This window comes from Podarcis tiliguerta (genome assembly GCF_965153285.1).
Source record: "Podarcis tiliguerta genome assembly, chromosome: 2".
Lineage (NCBI taxonomy): Eukaryota > Metazoa > Chordata > Lepidosauria > Squamata > Lacertidae > Podarcis > Podarcis tiliguerta.
The window spans coordinates 101,002,009-101,024,768 of record NC_139535.1 but is presented as its reverse complement, the minus strand read 5'-3'; the positions used below and the strand labels follow the sequence as shown (position 1 = coordinate 101,024,768).

Genomic DNA, 22,760 nt, shown 5'->3' with positions numbered 1-22,760 from the left:
GCCAATCTGAGGAGAGGATGGGCGTGGCGAATGGAACGCGGGAAGCAGACTGGGAGGCGGAGGAGCAGCCGTGGAATGGGAAGCGCTCGCATTGTTGCCAAGTTGCTCGGCTTCGCGCGCGGGAAAGAGAACACAAGAGCGCGACCAACCGCCGGGGAAAAAAGATACACAACGTTCCATTTTGCGCGGCGTCGAACGCGCGGGGAGGTTGCAGCCTTCTCCAACTGCGCGGCCGCTGATCAGGGAAGCGCCCCGCCTGGATCTCGCTAACTACTTGTCCCTTCCTTCCTTCCTTCCTTCTTTCTTTCCTTCCTTCCTGCCTGCCCCGATCTCTCTGCGCTCTACGGAGAGGCAAGCTGGGATCCACCCCAGCCAAACCCTCCTCCCATGGAGAACTTCCAGAAGGTGGAGAAGATCGGCGAGGGCACCTACGGCGTGGTCTACAAAGCGAAGAACAAAGTCACCGGGGAGGTGGTGGCGCTTAAGAAAATCCGCCTGGACACGTGAGTGCAAATAATTCCTCGCCCGACACCCCCACTCCAATAATAATAATAATAATAATAATAATAATAATAAATACAAAACACAATTTCTAAGAAAGAAACTCTGGGTGGCCTGGCAGCAAAAAAAACCCAACCCCTTTGCTGCTGCTTGAAGGCGCTGGAAAGAATCTGCAGACGAATCTGCTCCTCTCTTTGCATGAGGAGGAGGAGGAGCCGGGGTTTTCTCTTTTGAATGGGTGGGTGACGAGCAAGGGGATTTGGGAAGAAGTTCGCGGCCCTCCCTTCTTCCTGCAACTTCGCGGACGGAGAACAGAACTTCCCTTGTGCGCCGATTCGGTATATATTTAGGGCCGACCTACTACGCGAGGCGGAGCGGGAGAGAGCCGTTCTCCTCCCCTCCCGCTCTCTTGGCCTCACTTTCGGGGGGGGGGGGCTCGTAGTACCTACTCCTCTGTTGAGGGGGGGTTGCCCTCAAGTCGTGGTTTTGCTTGGCTGCAATGCCCAGTTACTCCGGTTCAGGGTGCTGGACTTATTTTGAGTACACAATTTTCCCTCCCTCCCTCTCTCTCTCAAGTTTCATATGAAACTTCTGAATTGCAACTTATTGAAAAGTACGGTTCTTTTCATACGGATCTGAATGACCCCTTGCGGCGTTAATTTACTGAGGGATGCTAAAATGTTTGTTACGGCCAGTTACTGCATTGCAAAAGGCCACCGGGCTTATTTTGCACACATTTTAAGATCTAATCGAATTGTTGGGATGGAACCCTCCTTAGGCGTAGCCAAGGGGGAAGGCAGCTGCCCCCCCCCATAATCCTCCAAAATTATTGAAAAGCTTTAAAAATACAGTACCAAATTAACTGAGCTCCGGCCTCCCCAGCAGAAGCCTGCCCCCAGTAATTGTGCCCTGTTGGGTGGGATTTTTGTTAACCTATGATCAACACTTTTTGGGTGATCTCCCCCCAAAAAGCTCAACAACTTTTTGCTCCCCCCCAAAGAAAAATCCTGGCTGGCTATGCTGGTGGGATTCTCAGGGTGATTTATACACACCATAAATTTAAAGAATATTCAACGCATATCTGATTTCCCTAAAGAACAGTCGGAACTGTAGTTTCCCCTCCACTGGCATGCAGTTTCCAGCACCTTTAGCAAACTATAGTTCTCATGATTCTTTGGGAAACGTCATGCACCTTAAATGTATAGTGTGTGTCTTCTTGACAGGGAAGGGAGCCCCTCATTTTGTATCTAGATTTCTTTCCTAGTGGCGCTGGGCCCTCATCTTGATTGTGCTGCTTTCGAAATGGGCAGTCCAGGAGGATCTGGGCTGGAAGAGAACCCTGAATTTCCCCTGAATGCTGTTTGCTGGGAGTCGCAAGCGCAGTGGGAAGGTTGTACTCAGGTCTTGCTTACAGGCTTCCCATAGGCCACTGTGAGGACAAAATGTAGGGTTAGATGGGTCTTTGACCCGATCAAGAAGGACTTTTCTCCTGTTCTCATACTCTTAATCAGTGGTTGGGATTAATTCTTCCAGGCTGGAGAGGAGAGTGTCTCTGAGCATGGGCAAAGTGATGTATTTTCTGTGACCACAGCCTATCCTCATTAATGTTAGAAATTCAGATGTGTAAGCTAGGTGCTAAATGGCTCCTTAAACCAGGGTTGCAGTTGCCAACACAGAATGCCTAGTTGCCATTTCCGGGGCCAGGCGGCTCGAAAGTCATATTTTTCAGTATAGGAGTTTTCGGTTCCTGAAATTCATTCTGATTGTGCAGATGAAATATAACAGAATTCTACAGGGTGTGTTGCCAGTGTGGGAAAACCGTCAAGATCCAAGGATCCCCCAGGCACGCACCTCCAGATGGTGGAGATGTTGGGCGTCATCCTGACACCCAGGCATCTTCACATGGTTTCAAGTGGCTGATAGCCAGGTGCAAAATGCTCTTGGCACCAGGCAAATTTTGAACACTAATCCTCCTATATCTTAAGGCAGGCAATAGGTTCTAGGTTCAGGATGTGCTGCTGGCAAAATATGACTATACATGAGTGGCAAAACCTACTCCCTTCCCCACTATTGTGGGTTTAATGTAAACTGAGCAGTCCTGCTAAAGGTAAAGGGACCCTTGAGCATTAGGTCCAGTTGTGGCCGACTCTGGTGTTGCGGCGCTCATCTCGCTTTATTGGCCGAGGGAGCCGGCATACAGCTTCCGGGTCATGTGGCCAGCATGACTAAGCTGCTTCTGGCGAACTAGAGCAGCGCACAGAAATGCCGTTTACCTTCCCGCCGGAGCGGTACCTGTTTATCTACTTGCACTTTGACGTGCTTTCGAACTGCTAGGTTGGCAGGAGCTGGGACCGAGCAATGGGAGCTCACCCCGTCATGGGGATTCGAACCGCCGACCTTCTGATCGGCAAGTCTTAGACTCTGATCAGCAAGTCCTAGCACTCTTGCTACTCTGTGTTTATACAATACCCAATGTACTGGATTGGAATGAATTACCCTAGATCTACAATCCTATAGCCACCCTTGAGCTATTTCTGTTGAACTCAATGGGACATCCTCTCGAGTAGTCACGTTTAGGATTGTGCTGTAGGGGCACCTTTTTATATTATCGTTACTTGGGGGTTTAAAACATAGTGAATGTTGACTGTGATACATTTATATCCCAACCTTACTCTGAAGAAGCCCCACGTTGACATACTTGTTTCTTCTTCCTAATTAATTCTCACAACAACTTTTCAGAAGATTAGGCTTGTCGCCCAGTGAACTTAGCTGAATTCATGCTCGGGATTTTCCCAGCCCTTGCCCAACAGCCTACTGACTGTTTAATAATGCTAAGGCCATCAGGTGGGGGGGGGGGGAACAAGCCCTAAGTTGTTCTTGGCCTGAAGTTCCTGGAATCAATGGCAAACTGATGTAAATAGCTATGTGGACAACTAACTGCAATGGTTAATTTTAAAAAATGAGTGCAGGCTTCCCATGTGCCTAGCATTGACTGTGGTTTGACATTTTTAGAGGCACATTGTGTTATGCCTGATGTTCACCTTGCATTCACGGTAGGCTTAGACACTGAGCCATGGGTCTGGCTGAGTTGCTATGGAGCTCGTTTTGGCCCCTATGAAATTCACCCGGCAAAGCTAACAGCAAACCATAGTTTAAAGAAATACTTCATACTGGTACACACAACTCAAATGTCCCCTGTTTTGCACGTCGCTTCCTAGAGCACAGAAGCAAGCCGAGGAAGGAAGCAGCCGGCTTTTAGCGTTGTGTGAATCAGTGTGTACGCGCACTGTGTTTCTTCCAAATAAGCCGTGGCTAGGAGCCAGGGTTTGTTCTTGGTCTCTTGCTTAGGGTTTGTTTCCCTGCTCTAGAAAGGGAGAAGGCCAGTCCCTATGGCTTATGAGCAGCATTGCAGCCAAGCATGATCCCTGGCAGTTGAATTGTTGATCCCGAAAGAGGTTGACCTAACGAAATAGATCAACTTGACTTGCGCTGCGTTCCTTTCCCTTTGGTATAGTAGGCCAGAAGCAATGATTATTTTATTGGCGTTGCTAATAGATTAATTAGATGCATTAATTGCATATTTGAAAATGTGCTGCTTGAGCTGTGCCTTTGGAAAGAGTTTCCCAGTGCTTGAGGGCACTGTTAACAGCATAATGAGCATATATTTTTTTATTTTAGACATTGATGGGAATACTGTAATTACTTGGTAAACTGAGGCTGTGTGCCATAGACAGAACACTGTGCATATTATTATCCCCCACCCCTGTCCCTACTTTTAAGGTATCTCTCTCCCCAAAGAGAACATGGGATGTGTGCAGTTGCTGCCTTTTTTTCAGCATTCTGATCTCATATTAATAATAATTTATTATTTATACCCCGCCCATCTGGCTGAGTTTCCCCAGCCACTCTGGGCGGCTTCCAATCGAGTGTTAAAAACAATACAGCATTAAATATTAAAAACTTCCCTAAACAGGGCTGCCTTCAGATGTCTTCTAAAAGTCTGGTAGTTGTTGTTCTCTTTGACATCTGGTGGGAGGGCGTTCCACAGGGCGGGCGCCACTACCGAGAAGGCCCTCTGCCTGGTTCCCTGTAACCTCACTTCTCGCAATGAGGGAACCGCCAGAAGGCCCTCGGCACTGGGCCTCAGTGTCTGGGCTGAACGATGGGGGTGGAGACGCTCCTTCAGGTATACAGGACCGAGGCCGTTTAGGGCTTTAAAGGTCAGCACCCTTTCCAAACCCCTGCCTCATGGTTTTCAGGGACAGGAAAATGCTGTTTGAGCATAGCATTCTCTTGGCTGTCCATTTGGTCCTAGCAGTGGTCTGCATTGGTAACTTACGTGCAAATTACCTGCAGTTCGTGGCATGCCCACCTGCCATGCACATGTGAAATCAGGTGCTGGGCAGGTGGAAATGCAGCTGCCAGTTCAGAATTGGGAGCCTTAAAGCACACTCCTGATTGTCCATCAGCAAGGGAGGCTGGCTGTCACTGCCAGTTATCTGAGTGGTGGTGAGGGCAAACCAAGCGAGATTGTCTGTGCTATGGGGTTCCCCATACAACACTGGGTGGAGGTTGAAACCTGTGCCTGTTTAGCCTGCTGGCAATATTCAGAGTTCTGTACCCCTGTTCTAACATGGTGGCAGTTTGCCTGTCCTGCTTTTAACTTATTTAGGGCAATCCCCCCCCCCCTTCAAACTCTTCTATACTACAATCGTACCTTGAAAGTCGAACAGAATCTGTTCCGGAAGTCCGTTCGACTTCCAGAATGTTCAAAAACCAAATCGCAGCTTCTGGTTGGCTGCAGGAAGTTCCTGCAGCCAATCAGAAGCCTTGGGCGTTCAGGTCCCAAAAATAGTTCGCAAGCAGAACAGTCATTTCCAGGTTTGCAACATCCAGGAGCCAAAGTGTTCGGGAACTAAGCTGTTTGAAAACCAAGGTGCGACTGTATTTGGCAAACCGAGTTAGTCTGGGTACGTAGCACCACCATCAAAAACAGTTCAGCCCGTGGCATCGCTGCACATTCTAGGAACTGGATTTATATGATTTAAGGTTAATCAGCTAGGCTAGATACAGGGGAAGGCCCAGTGCAATGTTGTTTGGGCTTCCGTGTGCAAACTGATTAGACCATGTGCCTTTGCTGAATAAACGTCCACAGTGGAAAATCCTTTCTCCCACAAGTGCCCAGTTTTGGTGCCCAGTTTGCCACATTGAGGGAGCATCTTATTATGTCGGATCAGTGGGTCATGGACACGGCTACTTCCGCTCTGCAGCACCCTCTCTGCCCTTCTCACCTTGTTTCCCCTCTTTGTTCGCAGGGAGACTGAAGGCGTTCCGAGTACAGCCATCCGGGAGATTTCCCTGCTAAAGGAGCTGAACCACCCCAACATTGTCAAGTAAGTATGTGGAAGGAAGTTGGCTGAGATCTGTGCTTTGGGAAGGAGTGAGTAGAATGTCTTCCGTTCCAGTCAATTTATTAAGGGTACAACCCCCCCTGGACGCGGGTGGCGCTGTGGGTTAAACCACAGAGCCTAGGACTTGCTGATCAGAAGGTTGGTGGTTCAAATCCCCGCAACGGGGTGAGCTCCCGTTGCTCGGTTCCTGCTCCTGCCAACCTAGCAGTTCGAAAGCATGTCAAAGTGCAAGTAGGTAAATAGGTACCACTCCGGCAAGAAGGTAAACGGCATTTCCGTGCGCTGCTCTGGTTCGCCAGAAGCGGCTTAGTCATGCTGGCCACATGACCCGGAAGCTGTACGCCGGCTCCCTCGGCCAATAAAGCGAGATGAGCGCCACAACCCCAGAGTCGGCCACGACTGGACCTAATGGTCAGGGGTCCCTTTACCTTACAACACTCCTTGGAGGTGCCATCCTAACTGCCCATTCTATCCAGGATCTGGTAGCAACTATCAGAGGATGCTTCAAAGAAGATTACATAATAGTCAAACTGCACAGAGCTACCACTCCCCAGTGTTTCTGTTTCTATAAATCTTTGAGGCGCGCAGCCTGGGAGTCATTCTGGACTCACAGCTGTCCATGGAGGCACAGGTCAGTTCTATGTCCAGGGCAGCTGTCTGCCAGCTCCATCTGGTACGCAGGCCGAGACCCCACCTGCCCGCAGACTGTCTTGCCAGAGTGGTGCATGCCCAGGTTATCTCCCGCTTGGACTACTGCAATGCGTTCCACGTGGGGCTAACTTTGAAGGTGACCCGGAAATTGCAACTAATCCAGAGTGCGGCAGCTAGATTGGTGACGGAGTGGCCGCCGAGACCACATAACACTGGTCCTGAAAGATCTCCATTGGCTCCCAGGACGTTTCCGAGCCCAATTCAAAGTGTTGGTGCTGACTTTTAAAGCCCTAAACGACCTCGGCCCTGAAGGAACGTCTCCACCCCCCATCGTTCAGTCCAGACACTGAGGTCCAGCTCCGAGGGCCTTCTGGCGGTTCCCTCCCTGCAAGAAATGAGGTTACAGGGAACCAGGCAGAGGGCCATCTCAGTAGTGGCACCCTTCCTGTGGAATGCCCTCCCACCAGATGTCAAGGAAATAAACAACTATCTGACTTTTAGAAGACATCTGAAGGCAGCCTTGTTTAGGGAAGTTTTTAATGTTAGATTGTGTTTTTAATATTCTGCTGGGAGCTGCCCAGCGTGGCTGGGAAAACCCAGCCAGATGGGCGGAGTATAACTAATAAATTATTATTATTATTATTATTATTATTATTATTATTATTATTATTATTATTAAGGTTTATGGGTGTTGCATTATTCCTGGCCAAAAAAATGCCTTCTCATTACTGCTTCCTTATCAGATTCCTTATTTCTTCCTTCCCCGACTCTCCAGGTTGCTGGATGTGATCCACACTGAGAACAAGCTCTACCTGGTCTTTGAGTTCCTACACCAGGACCTCAAGAAGTTCATGGATTCTTCGTCCGCCATCAGTGGCGTAGAGTTGCCCCTTACCAAGGTGACTAGGAGGAGGGCAGGGCTGCTGGGCTATGAAAAACGTAGGCACACACACGGTGAATACACTGGCGACGTTGGTTTTCGCTAATGCCCAGATTAGTACAGAAGCGCCGATGTTGTGCTTCTGCACTCGCAGGTTCGCCCTGTTCCTTTTTTGAGGGCGGCTTTGTGTCTGCAGTGGAATGTCTGCACAAGTAATAATAATAATATTATAATAATTTATTATTTGTACCCCGCCCATCTGGCTGGGTTTCCCCAGCCACCCTGGGCGGCTTCTAACAAAGATGAAAAATACACTAGAATGTCACATATTAAAAACTTCCCTGAACAGGGCTGAATTCAGATGTCTTCTGAATGTCAGGTAGTTGTTTATCGCTTTGACATCTGATGGGAGGGCGTTCCACAGGGCGGGCGCCACTACCAAGAAGGCCCTCTGCCTGGTTCCCTGCCCTCTGCCAGCGTTGAAGTGAATGAGGAAACTCCCAGCATGTTCAGGGAGTCCTGTATGTGCATGCATAGAAGGAATGCACCAGTGTGGAGAAAGGCTAGATCTTGGATCTCTCTAGAGTTGGGTAACATCTTCATATAAAGGTAAAGGGACCCCTGACCATTAGGTCCAGTCGTGACTGAATCTGGGGTTGCGGCACTCATCTCGCTTTATTGGCTGAGGGAGCCGGCGTACAGCTTCCGGGTCATGTGGCCAGCATGACAAAGCCACTTCTGGTGAAACCAGAGCAGTGCACGGAAACACCATTTACCTTCCCACCGGAGCAGTACCTATTTATCTACTTGCACTTTGACGTGCTTTTGAACTGCTAGGTTGGCAGGAGCAGGGACTGAGCAACGGGAGCTCACCGTGTCGCGGGGATTCGAACCACCGACCTTGTGATTGGCAAGTCCTAGACTCTGTGGTTTAACCCACAGCGCCACCCGCGTCCCTAACATCTTCATATAGAAATGGGTAAAATAAAGGTGAAGGAACCCTGGATGGTTAAGTCCAGCCAAAGGCGGCTATGGGGTTGCAGGGCTCATCTCGCTTTCAGGCCGAGGGAGCCTGTGTTTGTCCGCACACAGCTTTCTGGGTCATGTGGGCAGCATAACTAAGCCGCTTCTGGTGCAAAGGGACACCGTGACAGAAACCAGAGCGCACGGAAACGCCATTTACCTTCCCATTGCAGCAGTACCTATTTATCTACTTGCACTTTTTGGCGTGCTTTCGAACTGCTAGGTTGATAACAGCTGGGACAGAGCAATGGGAGCAGAGGGCCTTCTCGGTAGTGGCGCCCACCCTGTGGAACACCCTCCCTTCAGATGTGAAGGAAATAAGCAGCTATCCTATCTTTAAAAGACATCTGAAGGCAGCCCTGTTTAGGGAAGTTTTTAATATTTAATGCTGTATTGTTTTTAACACTTGATTGGAAGCCGCCCAGAGTGGCTGGGGAAACTTTATAAATAATAAATGAGGAGGAGGAGGATGGGGATTCAAACCGCCGACCTTCTGATCGGCAAGCCCCAGAGGCTCAGTGGTTTTAGAGCACAGCGCCACCTGTGATAGACATGGGTACAGATTGTATGGTTTAATGTTGTTTTCACACTTTATCCTTCGGTGATGTGTTTTTAAAATGACAAAAAAACTCCCAACTTGGTTTATAATAAAAGAAGGGCTGTGGCACGCAATCTGCCCACGGGGGTGGGGGCAGGACTTTGTGTCCCCCCCCCCCCCCCCGGTTTGTCCTTGGTTTGCGTAGAGCAGAGGTCAGCAACTTTTTCAGCAGGGGAGGGGGCCGGTCCACTGTCCCTCAGACCTTGTGGTGAGCCGTACTATGTTTTGAAAAGAGAAAAGAAAAAAGAACGAATTCCTATTCCCCACAAATAACCCAGAGATGCATTTTAAATAAAAGGACACATTCTACTCCTGTAAAAACACACTGATTCCCGGACTGTCCGCAGGCTGGATTTAGAAGGCGATTGGGCCGGATCTGGCCCCCGCGCCTTAGTTTGCCTACCCATAGTGTATACTCTACATACTTCAGCAAGCAGGGATTCTGTGGAGGAGCAATTTGCTCTTCTCCATCCATTCACGGTAATCGCAAACGCACTAGGATCCATGTGAGCCCCAAGGCCAGCTGGGAAGGGAAATGTTCTGTTGGGTCTTATAGCAGTCCTTTCTCCTGGGCTGAACTGGGCTGTAAATCCTTAGCCGCCAGGTCTGAGACAAAAAGTGGCAGTAAGGATCACCTGTGTTGCGAACAGAAAAACCTGGCAACCTAAAAGTACAGTGGTACCTCAGGTTAAGAACTTAATTTGTTCCAGAGGTCCGTGCTTAACCTGAAACTGTTCTTAAACTGAAGCACCATTTTAGCTAATGGGGCCTCCTGCTGCCACCGCGCCGCCGGAGCATGATTTCTGTTCTCATCCTGAAGCAAAGTTCTTAACCTGAAGCACTATTTCTGGGTTAGCGGAGTCTGTAACCTGAAGCGTATGTAACCTGAAGCACCACTCTCAGGCTGATAATTTGATTGCAACACTTCATACAGCTACAAAATTGTATCTTCATTCAGTGTCAGGTGGCCTACAATATATACAAGGTAACACCAACTAATGTGACTTAAGCAAATTTCCCAGAGTAGGGGATTTTTTGGGTGGTGTGTCAAACGGAGAATAATTCAAGCTTGAGGCAACACGCCTTCCAAAATAAGTATTAAGTCCCCAACCACAGCACAGATGCGCCTGGTTATATACACGACTTACCCATATATTTAGCGGTGAATAGGCTGAAAGACGTCGGTGCTCCAGTGGCAAATTTAACACAGACAAATCCAATCCCTTTTCCCTACTTTCTAGGCGTGGCCAGTTCAGGTGACTCAGCAGCAGAGATGTCCCCTCCCGTCATTAAAATTCATTTCCAAAATGCCGAGATCAAATGAATGTTAATGACGGGAGAGGATTTAGGTCATCTCTGCTTGAGCTGTTGACTCAGCTTAAGTGGCGACACCTCTTGGGTTCAAGTAGCAGGAAGGAACTTTGGATGGGTTCCCAGCATTTTAAGCTCTCAGCTGCTGGTGCTGAGGCCAGTTCTCCTGACAGCGAGCTTTCCGTTGGCTCTGTAGGGCTGTTCTCCGTCTCTCATCCTTTCTGTCTCTCTTCCCCTAGAGCTACCTGTTCCAGTTGCTACAGGGACTTGCCTTCTGCCACTCTCACCGCGTGCTCCACCGCGACCTGAAGCCGCAAAACCTCCTCATCAACGCAGAGGGAGCCATAAAACTGGCCGACTTTGGGCTTGCTCGGGCGTTTGGCGTGCCCGTGCGAACCTACACGCACGAAGTGAGTGTGTGTGTCGCTCACTTGTTTCTGATCAATTTTCTCCCCCCCCCCTCCCCAAATATTGGGGAAAATAATTGTCTTGGTGCTGCAAGTGTGTAATGGCACAAATTGGCTTCCCAGAGATTTCCCCCCAAATTGATGGTCCAGGAAGCTCCATATCACTAGTTAGTATTACATGGGGCTGAACCTATGGTGGATAAAATTCAATGATTTAATAATAATAATAATCAAAAAATAAATTTTAAAAAAATTTAAATGGGATTTTTAAATTTAAATTGGGTTATAAAAAAAAAGTTTAATCACGCCAGTTAACAAACATGGAAACAGATGCTATAATGTTACTGTTTTAGTTAAATAAATTGTTTAAATTGTTATTAAGGAAATGATTGTTTTTCTCCTTCCAATAAGGTACAGCAAAAGAGTTGTCCAAATATAAACAGTGAACTTCACTCTCACAATAACTTCATAATTATCGATCTATGTAATTCTAATAGTATAACCAAATCAGTAATTTTTGATATAACTGTAAAAACTACTCTGAAAATTTATTATTCCAAAAATTAAACCACCTTCTGGTTGTAAATATTAAGATTATACCAGTAAAAATGAGTCTTTCTGTAAAAAATATATGATTTAAATCAAGTCTTATTGACTCGTGATTTAAATCAAATGCATCCTGGTTGCACCTGAAGACAGTTTGGAAGCTTGATTTGTTTGAAAATGCAGTTTCCAACCTCAAACTGGTGCCAGTAGGTTTGGTCGCATAAACCCTCTTCGCTGGCCATCAATTTGCATCCACACTCAATTCAAAAGGCTTTTCAGCTCTAAAGCTTTAAATGCCTTGGAGCCGGGATACTCTAAGAACCGTCTTTTCCAGTAAGAAATTGCCCTGATCGTTCAAGTCCACATCGCAGGCCCCATTGTGTGTTTTAACATTGGCATATGTGTCAGTTTGTGGGTGCAGGGCAGAGGACCTTCTCTGAGTCTTTGGCCCATGTTTTCTTACAGGCACTGAAATTGGTTTACATGGCTTTCTTAATGATGTGATATTAGTACTGTGCTGCTGCTCCCTGTTTACTGACTGTTGGGTTTTCTGTGTCTGCCCTGTTTCTCGTATTTTAAAGTATATTTATAGATTTTTCAAATTGTGGCCAGATGTTTCTGTTGTACTTTTAGATGGAAAAGTGGATGCTGTTGTTTGATGATTTATTTATGCGCAGCTTTTCTACCGGTGGGCATATTAAAGCAGATATATATGCAGTTGGAGTGGATGGAAATGCCATAAATCAGTCATCAATAAAGAAGTCAGCAAGCAAAGCAATACTAAACATTGAAATCCCCAGGAGAGACAAAAGAAAGCTGCCTCAAGCTGCAGGATTCTCACCAACCAATAATAATAATAATAATAATAATAATAATAATAATAATAATAAATGTACCACTACATAAATACGGTAAAATAGGTCTTCAATAAGCAATGGGCATTTCTTGGGCATGGCATTAGAAAAGCTGTCATTGAGATGCAGCCTGCAAAATGTAAAATGATGCTGTGACTTTCTTATGAGCATAAATCCGTAAAAAACCAAAGCAATGCGGATATTAATAGTGCTTTAGTTTAACTACTATGATCTAAGGATACATGGTTGCCCTGAATTCCCTATTTAGTTGGTACCTGCTTTGTGCGAGAGAGACGGTTGGTCTGGGGATTTTGATTCCCCCTAGCTGTAATAATAATCATTATTTTAATAATGTTATTATTCATACCCTGCCTATCTGGCTTGGTTTCCGCAGCCACTCTGGGCTTCTGTGAGCAACATGGGAATTTGCACTACAGCACATCAGACCATTAGTTTTATCTTCTTTGGTATAGGCTACACAGACTGGCAGTGGACTGTTAAGATTCTAGTTAGGGGTCATTCTCAGCCCTGCTTGGAGATGTCAAGGATTAAATCTGGGATATTTTGTCTGCACAGCTTGTGCTCTGCCACTGAGCTACAGTGGTACCTCGGGTTAAGAACTTAATTCATTCTGGAGGTCCGTTCTTAACCTGAAACTGTTCTTAACCTGAGGTACCACTTTAGCTAGGGGGGCCTCCCGCCGCCAACGTGTGATTTCTGTTCTCATCCTGAAGCAAAGTTCTTAAGCTGAGGTACTGTTTCTGGGTTAGTGGAGTCGGTAACCTGAAGCGTCTGTAACCTGAGGTACCACTGTACTGCCCTTGCCCGCAAAAAAATTCTCTTCAGATTATCTTTTAAATAAAATTTGGATAATTAGGGCCTTCTCGGTAGTGGCAGCCACCCTGTGGAACATCCTCCCATCAGATGTAAAGGAGATGAATAACTATAGAACCTTCAGAAGACTTCTGAAGGCAGCCCTGTATAGGGAAGTCTTTTAATGGATAATAATAAAAAATAATATGTAACAAAAATAATACTTAAATTTGTATACTGCCCTATCCCCACAGGTCTCAGGGCAGTTACAATGTAAAATCACAATATAAAATGCAAAATACATAATGTAAACATAAACAACTCAGTAAACACCCCCAACCCAAACCAGCTTGCTCCATCCTCCATATGACAACCCTTTAGATATTTGAAGATGGCTATTATCTCGATGTCTCCTCTTTCCCAGGCTAAACTTACCCAGCTCCTTCAACCATTATTATGTTTGTATATCTGTTGAAAGCCGCCCAGAGTGGCTGGGGCAACCCAGTCGGATGGGCGGGGTAGAAATAAAATTATTATTAATAATACTTTGTTATTTGCAGTGAGCAACAATATAGGTTGGGGAAAGGGCTACTCTTTTGAAAATAATTCCTGAGTCTTTTAAAGTCAAAACATCACGTATAGCTGATTTTCTAATAACTGAAAGCCTCATAGTTGCTGTTTGTTGGACCCTGTGTTTTCTTCGTCAGAAAAAACCTTGGTAGAGGGAATGTTTATCCAAGCCTCTTGATTATCCGGTTGTTTTAGGTGTGCACATTCAGGGTAACCCTCTGTATGAAGGAGTTGCTGGCGTGTGCCCCTGTTTTGAATGCTAATCTTACCTTCCTTCACAGGGACTGGAGTTGCACCTGTAATAAACTGGGACTCCTTCCTGCCAATGCCTTGTAATTTAATTGCACGTATGTATAAAAAGGGGGAAACAACAACACTGAATTGTTTATGGGTGTTTTGTGCTTTACACTAGGTGGTGACCCTCTGGTACCGAGCTCCAGAAATTCTCCTTGGCTGCAAATACTACTCAACAGCTGTGGACATATGGAGTCTGGGTTGCATCTTCGCAGAGATGGTTTGTACCTTTTTTTCCGGGAGTGAAGCAGGGTGGGCGTGGTGAATGTGGCATCGGCTGGAACAGCTGATCAAAATGAACCCAGCGGTGCTAAGGTTGGAAGGGGCAGTCAGGGAATCTTGAATACAGACCAGGGTCTGAAAGCCCGAAGCAAGTTCTCTTGGGGAGGCAGAGGCAGAAGATGTGAAGCCACACTGTCCTGGAAAGAAGGAGGTACCTCTGGTTACGTACTTAATTCGTTCTGGAGGTCTGTTCTTAACCTGAAGCACCACTTTAGCTAATGGGGCCTCCCGCTGCTGCGGCGCTGCCACTGGAGCACATTTTCTGTTCTCATCCTGAAGCAAAGTTCCTAACCCGAGGTACTATTTCTGGGTTAGCGGAGTCTGTAACCTGAAGCGTATGTAACCTGAAGCGTATGTAACCCGAGGTATCACTGTAATAGATGCAAAAAGTATTGGAGAATTGATGATGCCCTGCCCCACTATGTGGGCTGCATCTCTTGACCTTAAATTGCTCAGGGATGCTACAAGTAGAGACTGTAAATAAACTGGGCCAGAAAAGTTCTGGAATAACCAAAAGTTCCCAGTGTTCATGGGCAAATAGTTTCATAGGGTTGGGAGGGATAATTCATCTCGCTTCTGTATTGGAATCCCAAGTATCAGCAGGCAGCAAAATGTCATCGAGTTCAGCACATCCACCATGCCCTCTAAAAGCTACAATGCTTAGTTCAAAATGTGTTTACAAGTGCAGGGGGTTATGGCGTCTGAAGCCCAAGATAAGTCAGGGGTACCCTGTTGCTAGCTCCCACCAGCCCTGACTTCTACCACCCTTGCTGGCACTGGTGAGAATTGGGAGTCCAACAATATATTTCGGGGTGGGATCAATTCTCTGCCTCCTCCTCTAGAGCAACGTTTGTCAAAGAGGAGAGCTAATGATTTGGTTCCAGTATAAGGCAGCTTTGTCGTCCCGTTCTCCAGATCTGAACAGTGCGTTCTGGAACTGCAGGAAAAGATTACGGTCATACCTCGGGTTACAGACGCTTCAGGTTGCGTTTTGTCGGGTTCCGGATCGCCGAAACCCGGAAGTACCGGAACGGGTTACTTCCGGGTTTCGGCAGTCGCACATGCGCAGACATGCCAAATCGCAACCCGTGCATGCACAGACGCACCGCTGTGGGTTGCGAACGTGCATCCTGCACGGATCACGTTCGCAACCTGAGTGTCCACTGTATTCTACTTCCATCCCCTGGATCAGTGTACTTCTTGTCCCAGTACAGTGGTACCTCGGGTTACATACGCTTCAGGTTACATACGCTTCAGGTTACAGACTCCAGTAACCCAGAAATAGTATCTTGGTTTAAGAACTTTGCTTCAGGATGAGAACAGAAATCGTGCTCCGGCAGCACAGCGGCAGCAGGAGGCCCCATTAGCTAAAGTGGTGCTTCAGGTTAAGAACAGTTTCAGGTTAAGAACAAACCTCCGGAACGAATTAAGTACTTAACCCGAGGTACTACTGTACAACTGCCCGAGCCCAATAATTTCAAATGCTGCTGATGGATGCATATTTACCACCTACCCCCCACTCCCCACCCAGATGCTTAAACACTGCAAGGATTTCTGCCTTCCACATAATCAGTTGCATCCATGGAACTCTAGTTTCTTCAAAAGTCTTGGGCCCAGCCCCGTTTTAATGCTGTCGGTGTGACATCAGCTTGGGTGCTCACATAAGTGAGCTCTCACGTGTTCCTTTCTGGAGCAGGGCTAGAGCCTGATCAAATGCTTCCCACTTCCTTGCCTTTTGCCTTGTGAAGAGCTGCTGACGGGATCAGTTGACTTGGCAGCACCTTGTGGGGCAAGCAACCGCTAACATCATCCCCTTTCCCTGGGGCAGAAACCGCCAGAGAACTGGCAGCCGGGAACAGAAGGGGATCTGTTGTGGATTCAACTTTTGAGGATGGCAGCACCGCTCTAGGCGGCGAAGCTTCCCTTTCCTGTGGGGTGGTGGTGGCTGAGCATTTGTACTCCGGAGATGAGTGCAGAACTGTGTTGCACGCAGCTCATGCCGAGGGCTGTGCGTCATGGAGGGAGGGACTTGTGGAACGATTCCCATGGGAGCTTTCTAGGTCAGATATTTTTCCTCGGTCTTAGGTGGTCTGGATCGCCTGGCAATCTTGGTCTGAGCATCTTACAAGGCTGTTAGCCCTTGTAAGTAGTACCAGGATCAAAAATGCATTTTAGTTTACTAGCTGCTTTTCCGTCCGGTAAATGAGGCTTACATAACAATACGTAAATAATGCAACAAAGAAAAATAGCTGTGTACAAGTGGCAGCACTAAAAAAGCCAAATGGTGATGTATTGTTTGTTAAAAAATGTTCACTGTTTTTTCTTTCTGTAACTATAAAACTTTTAATAAATATTTTTTTTTTAAAAAAAAAAGCCAAATGGAACCTAAAAGCGGCAGGTCAGAATTTGAAGGCGAAAAGCAGATCAAAGCAGTTATATAAAAAAGGTTACAGCTTAAAATATCGCTTGTTTAATAAACCTGTTACTTGAGTTTCATGTAAAGAAATACGCTGTGAAAAAATGTGATAAGCATACAGTCAATTGATAGATATGATTAGAACTCTGCAGGCTATCCGAAAAGATCAATGTAGCAGCAGCATAATCGAATGTTCAGGAAATAAGAAATTAAATAATTTGAGAATGGGCTTTTGCCACAGCCTGTCAAACTATTTATGTGACTGGCAGCGGCTCTCTGGGTGTTGGAGGGAAACAAGGTCTTTCCCGTCATCTTCTCCCCGAGCCTTTTAACTGGGAGGTGCAGAGAATCGAGTCCAGGATCTTCTATACTCAAAGCACTGAGCTATGTTGTTATTCCTGCAGTGGAGTTAGGCAGAGAGGTGCCAGGTGGCCCTTCCTGGGCAGGGCGTTTCAGAGATTAGTGGTCATCCCAAAGGAAGCTGTACAGTGGTGCCCCGCAAGACGAATGCCTCGCAAGACGGAAAACCCGCAAGATGAAAGGGTTTTCCGTTTTCAGAGGTGCTTCGCAGGACGAATTTCTCTATGGGCTTGCTTCGCAAGACGAAAATGTCTTGCGATTCTTGAGGGGTTTTTTCGCTCCCCAACCCCTTTTTCTAAAGCGCTAAGCTGCTAATAGCCTTTTAGCAGCTAATCCCTTAAGCCTTTAATAGCCGTTAATAGCCCTTAAACTGCTAATAGCGCTAATCCGCTAATGGGCTTGCTTCGCAAGAGAAAAAACCGCAAGACGAAGAGACTCGCAGAACGGATTCTTTTCGTCTTGCGAGGCACCACTGTACTTGGTGCATTACTTTTATTTCACCTTAATAACTGAGGATCCACGTAAGGCTGCTGATCTCAGAAAGTGGGAAGTATACGTGGGAGAAGAGACAGGGCCCAGGCATTTTAATAGAGAAACAGCAGTCTGCATTAGCTGCAGCTTCTGATACATTCTGATGAGTAGCTCAACACAGAACACATCACAGTAGTCCAGCAGAGAATCTGGTTAGACACAGATCTGCTCTATTTTTGTGGCCTTGAACAAGCGACAGCCCAAGTGGTTTTTTTCTTTCATTCTCTGCACTCTTCCTGTGCTTGTAGGGGAGGCTAAGCACAATTGAGAAAACCTCCCTGCCTATAAATGAATAAAGGATTGTAGATTTCCTGCTACTGCTGCTTCACCTTCGGAGTTAACTTATTACAGCAACCTCCAGTAGAGGTTCTCATAATAGCAATAGCATAATAGCAATAATAATAATTTATTATTTACAGTCTATGCTGCCCACTCTGGGCAGCTTCCAGCAAATTAAAATACAAAATGACATCAAACATTCAAAACTTTCCCTGAATAGGGCTGCCTTCAGATGTCTTCTGAAAGTCAGATAGTTGTTTATTTCCTTGACGTCCGATGGGAGGGCGTTCCACAGGGCAGGGGCCACTACCGAGAAATGCTCAAGAGTGATTTACATAAAACAGGTGGGGAATGTTGGATCCCATCAGCCCCAGCCAGTGTAGTCACTGGCCAGAAATGTTGGGAACTGTAGTCCAGGAAGATCTGCAGGGTGACAGGTCCTCCCACCGTAAAAGGTAAAGGTCTGGCCCCATAGCTTCATGGGTGAGTTGGGATTTGAACTCGCTTCTCTCCAGTCCTGATTACTACACCCTGCTGAGTCCCTGGAGCACAATAGTTTTATGCCAGCCATGAGAGGAAGGAGGCGTGGCTGGCTGAAGGAAGGAAGGTGTTTCATGGCACTGGGATTCTGAACTGTCTTCCTCCTGCCAACAGATAACCCACAGAGCCCTCTTCCCTGGGGACTCGGAAATCGACCAGCTCTTCCGCATCTTCCGCACCCTCGGCACGCCGGACGAGACTGTGTGGCCAGGTGTCACCTCTATGCCCGACTACAAATCCAGCTTTCCCAAGTGGGCCCGGCAGGACTTCAGTAAGGTTGTGCCGCCTCTGGATGAGGAGGGCAGGAAACTCCTAGCGGTGAGTTAGCAAGGCAGCGCGGACAGAGTCTCAACAGCTTTAGGGGGGGAAAAGGCGTTGAGCATTAGCAAATATCCAGACCACTGAGATGAGAGCATTTGCTCTGTGCATGTCTTCAGCCCCCCCCCCCCCCCCAGTCATGGATCATTTCCTGGAGTAAAGTCCGATAAGTGGAATTCTGGCTTTTTAGAAAGATTTGCATATGCATTCCCATGCAAGTGTCTATATCTCGCAGAGCTTAAGCCCAGTAATCCTTAGGAAGTGGCATATGCCTGTCATTGCCTTCAGAATTATGCATTGACAGTCCTGGCTTTCGATCTGCTTTTATTTTATTTTTTACCTATAAAATCAGATTTCCACACCAAAAGAAATATAGCAGATCAATGTCCAGTGAAGACTGAATTTTTCCACGAAGACATTGGCTTCTGCCTGTTCTCTCCGCTTGTCGCCATATTTGCGAGCTTGCTTGTTCCTAAACTGTTTCAGATTTTGGTTATCCATTATCTCCTGGGTGGTGTGCTCGTTATCTTCTGATTTTGGCAAATAATCAAGAAATTTTAGCAGTCGAGGTGTATTCATTTCCTATTCTCAATTAGGGCAACATCTTTAACATCTCCAAATAACAAAATGTAAGGGTGCATGGGTAAAGTGTAGCCCGTTATTTCTTCGTTTTCCAGTATTCTCCCATCATTTTCTGAATTTAGGACACATCCAGAATATATTCCACATCCCACTGCTTTCACCTTTACACTTCACACTCTGTTGTATATACTGTATCTGATTAAAATGTAGCAGTGTTAGGTACCGACGGAAGAAAAACTGCCTTTATACTTAACCTCTGTCTATTTCTGGACCTCCTTACCTATAACATCCTAGCAGGGGCTGATGGGAAATGTAGTCCAAGAACATCTGGAGGGAACCAGGTTCCAGCTGAGGCTGCTGGGAATTGCAGTCCAAGAACATCTGGAGGGAACCAGGTTCCTCACCCCTGCTTTCTGACATTTTGCTCTTATTGCTGCAAACTCCTCCTTGCTATATTTCACCACCTCCCTGTTCTCAGTCCTGTTTTTGTTTTGAGTTCAGTCTCTGCTTTTGCTCCTGGGGTAACATCAGTGCCCCACTACAGAGGCTGTATCATGTTGTCTCCTGTGAAGGACCGAGGAGAGTTGGCTGCCCGTTCTTGGGCATCCTGCGTGCCGCTAACTCTTTGCTTCTTTCCCCTTTAGCAAATGCTGCATTACGACCCCAACAAGAGGATCTCGGCCAAGACCGCGCTCAACCACCCCTTCTTCCGGGATGTCACAAAAGCCGTGCCGCACCTCCGCCTGTGAGAGGAGAGTGGTGCCAACAAACCTGCCCTCTGGCAAACTCAGCAGCCCGTCCCGTCTTGGATTGCGCCAGGTGCCTGCACTTAGAAAAGACTTTTCTCAACTTCACCCTGAATGGAAAACTGGAGGTCCAGCCCACACCTTTGGGGTTGTTTTATATTTACTCCTGGGTTTATTTTAAAGTACTAGCTGAGTGTGAAGGGTGTCTCCAGACTGACCTTCCATGAGAAGAGAGGCAGAAGCCCCCAGAGCCAGCCACCGCAGGAAGTCTAATTGCTCAGGAGGCTACAGTGTCATTCCTTTTTTAAAAAAACAACCCCAGGATTTCTGTCTCTCTTCCCTTGGTAACTTTTACAAAGCGTCTTCTGTACTGTTGTGACTCACTCAATTCCAGCTTCCTCTGCAAAGGTCAGTTGTGCATTTGCTTGAGCGGTCCTTGCTTCCAGCAGCCAGAGATGGCGTCTTTCTGATTTGGATCATAGGTATTGGTTGGTGCTTGCATGATAAAGTCCTCCTGGTGCCGGCAGAGGTGCTCACCATTTCCTTTCAGATGGGATCCTCCATGAGGACTATGCACTTAACTATCCACTTTTCACAAGCAGGAAGATTTCCTTTTGTTAAGGAGCTGGGCAATGCCTGCAGTATGCGAGCCTGATATTCCTCATTGCACCAGTGATAGCAGTCAAAAGTCTGGTAGCCTTTTCCTGATGGACCGTGGTTTGTGATGCTTGCTGGTTGAAGCCCACAAGAAGCCCTTGGAAAAAGAAGTTGGACTGTCAAACCTCATAAGAACACCTTTCTAACCAGCCACATGACCACTGTCTGTATGTTCATTGGGGGCAATGGGCATTATCCTATCCACTTTCCAATATCTTACTGCCTTGTCTCCTGTACATGCCTTTCTGGTTTGTGGCATTGAGTTACAGGCCTTTCCATCTGTGTGGGTGGGTGGCCGATTTAATGATTGAGAAGGTAGGAAATATTGCAGAAGCTTTGCCCTTCTGTACTTATCTGCAACAGGACTTTCAGTTCATTGCTCTTTGGGCTCAAACTTATTTTTGGTAAACTAGCAAATCCCTCAGCTGGGATGGAACTGCCAAGTAGCTTTGTCTTCAAGCAGTGTGTTGTGTGAAAACAGATTGATAACAAAAATTGTGCGCGAGTGCTTGTTAATTTTTTGAAGTTCAGGTGTGAGAATATTAAAGGGATAAAATTGCAGTTATTTCTCCTCTCCCCTCTTGTATTTTAGCCAAAATAATGCAACTCCTACCTTCAGTTAGGAAATTATTAGTTGTGAACTGCACTGTTCCAAGCTGCAAATGTCAACACTGCTATCTTGGTGCTACTATGCCTTGAAGGCACTCAGACCTCTCAGGTTATTTCAGTGAAATGCAAGGAATAGATGTGATTTGAGGTGCAGACAAACATTTAATCTATGGGCGGAAATCTAAACTTTCAATCCTGATTAGTTTCTTATAAATTACATGTGATGAACTAGAATTCTAAGCTTTTAGAACTAGTGTAATTGGTAGAGATCACTCAGTCGCCTGGATTGAGCTAGTTATAAAAGCTTGTCTGCAGAAAGCAAGATTCACTAAATATGAACTATGAAACCCAAAAGGCAGCCTGCTCAGTGCACTGGTGCTGCAATAACTTGAATCATCTAAACAAAGTCTCTTTGCCTTCTCTATAGTAAACTTTAAAGGTGTTTTTCTAGTTGTTTTGGCAAATCCCACTTACCAATGAATAGTGTGATGGGTCCAAAATGTGAGACTTCTGTAAAGCAAGGGATCATTTCTTATTTCTGTAAGGTTTTCATTCCTTTTTTGTAACTTAAGAGGTATGTTGGAAGTAACATTGCCTATTCTTCAAATTCAGTGAATATTGAAGGAGGGGAGTTACCCCTTCATCATAAGCCATAATCTAGTCTTCATTCATGGATGAAGTGTCTGGTGTTTTGGGTCTAGATGAAGGCTTACTTTTAACTATTCTTAGATATATTCTCTCTATGAACAACTATTCTGTATAAAGACAACATACTAACCTAGCAGACGTGAATGGGTCTTCATTGAGAAAGTGTGGCATTTCGGTTCCATTAAGCTGAAAATGTGCTAGCTGTGGATAACTTTAAAATGCCAGCAATACACCATCCAAAAAATGTCAAGGTAGAAAGGGTTTTATTCCCCTCCCCGTAGCACTATGCATATGCAATATTTAGAAGTGAGACTTTTTTCTTCTCTCTTCCACCTTCCCTTCATCTTTCGGACTAGAAGATGTTTATATATTTATAAGGCTGTTGTTGTTTTTAAAAAAGAGTTCTGGTTTTGTATAGAACTTGTTAGTCTAAGCACCTTGTAATTAAACTTTTTTAAGGAAAAAAATATTTTTGTCCTTTTCTTGGTAGCTCTTTGCAAGACAGATGTTTCTAAAATATTGTGGCACGAGTACATTTAACTCATTAAAATATCTGTAATTTTTATACATGCGACTATCCTCTTGAAGAATTTTTTTCTATTTTGTCGTTGGTCTCATGTGAGCTGGGGATTCTTGCCTAAGCCCAATGGGGCAAAAAATGTCTAGACTGTTTATCTGCCCTGCACTCCACTGCAGGATCTAGTACAGTGGTACCTCGGGATACAGATGTTTCAGGTTGCAGACTCCGCTAACCCAGAAATAGTACCTTGGGTTAAGAACTTTGCTTCTGGATGAGAACAGAAATCATGCGGTGGCGGGAAGCCCCATTAGCTAAAGTGGTACGTCAGATTAAGAACAGTTTCAGGTTAAGAACAGACCTCCAGAACAAATTAAGTTCTTTTTTTTTTTCTTTGGTGGCCCATACGGGGAACG

The 22,760-nt window shown here is 46.1% G+C and overlaps 1 protein-coding gene across 2 annotated transcripts; it reads left to right on the top strand.

The window, feature by feature from the left end:
- The first annotated feature begins 44 nt into the window (after nt 1-44).
- On the top strand, nt 45-22,394 carry CDK2 (cyclin dependent kinase 2). Of its 2 annotated transcripts, XR_014508077.1 has the most exons (8): nt 56-503; nt 5,817-5,894; nt 7,339-7,462; nt 10,615-10,785; nt 13,978-14,079; nt 18,382-18,585; nt 19,812-20,885; nt 20,934-22,394. XR_014508077.1 is itself a non-coding variant. In XM_083427978.1 (7 exons), exons 1-7 carry the CDS (start codon nt 388-390, stop codon nt 19,914-19,916), a joined length of 900 nt encoding a protein of 299 aa, XP_083284104.1. In that variant the 5' UTR covers nt 45-387; the 3' UTR covers nt 19,917-22,394. The 2 variants fall into 2 exon arrangements, 1 of the variants encoding a protein (XP_083284104.1); XM_083427978.1 differs by having other exon boundaries at nt 45-503; nt 19,812-22,394.
- The last annotated feature ends 366 nt before the right edge of the window (nt 22,395-22,760 follow it).

What these genes read in the sequence shown, in the direction of transcription:
- CDK2 (XM_083427978.1), top strand. Translation starts at nt 388, where the DNA reads ATGGAGAACTTCCAGAAGGTGGAGAAGATCGGCGAGGGCACCTACGGC. An exon ending in AAGAAAATCCGCCTGGACAC is followed by an intron (nt 504 to 5,816) that starts GTGAGTGCAAAT and finishes CTTTGTTCGCAG; the next exon opens with GGAGACTGAAGGCGTTCCGA. An exon ending in TGCGAACCTACACGCACGAA is followed by an intron (nt 10,786 to 13,977) that starts GTGAGTGTGTGT and finishes GCTTTACACTAG; the next exon opens with GTGGTGACCCTCTGGTACCG.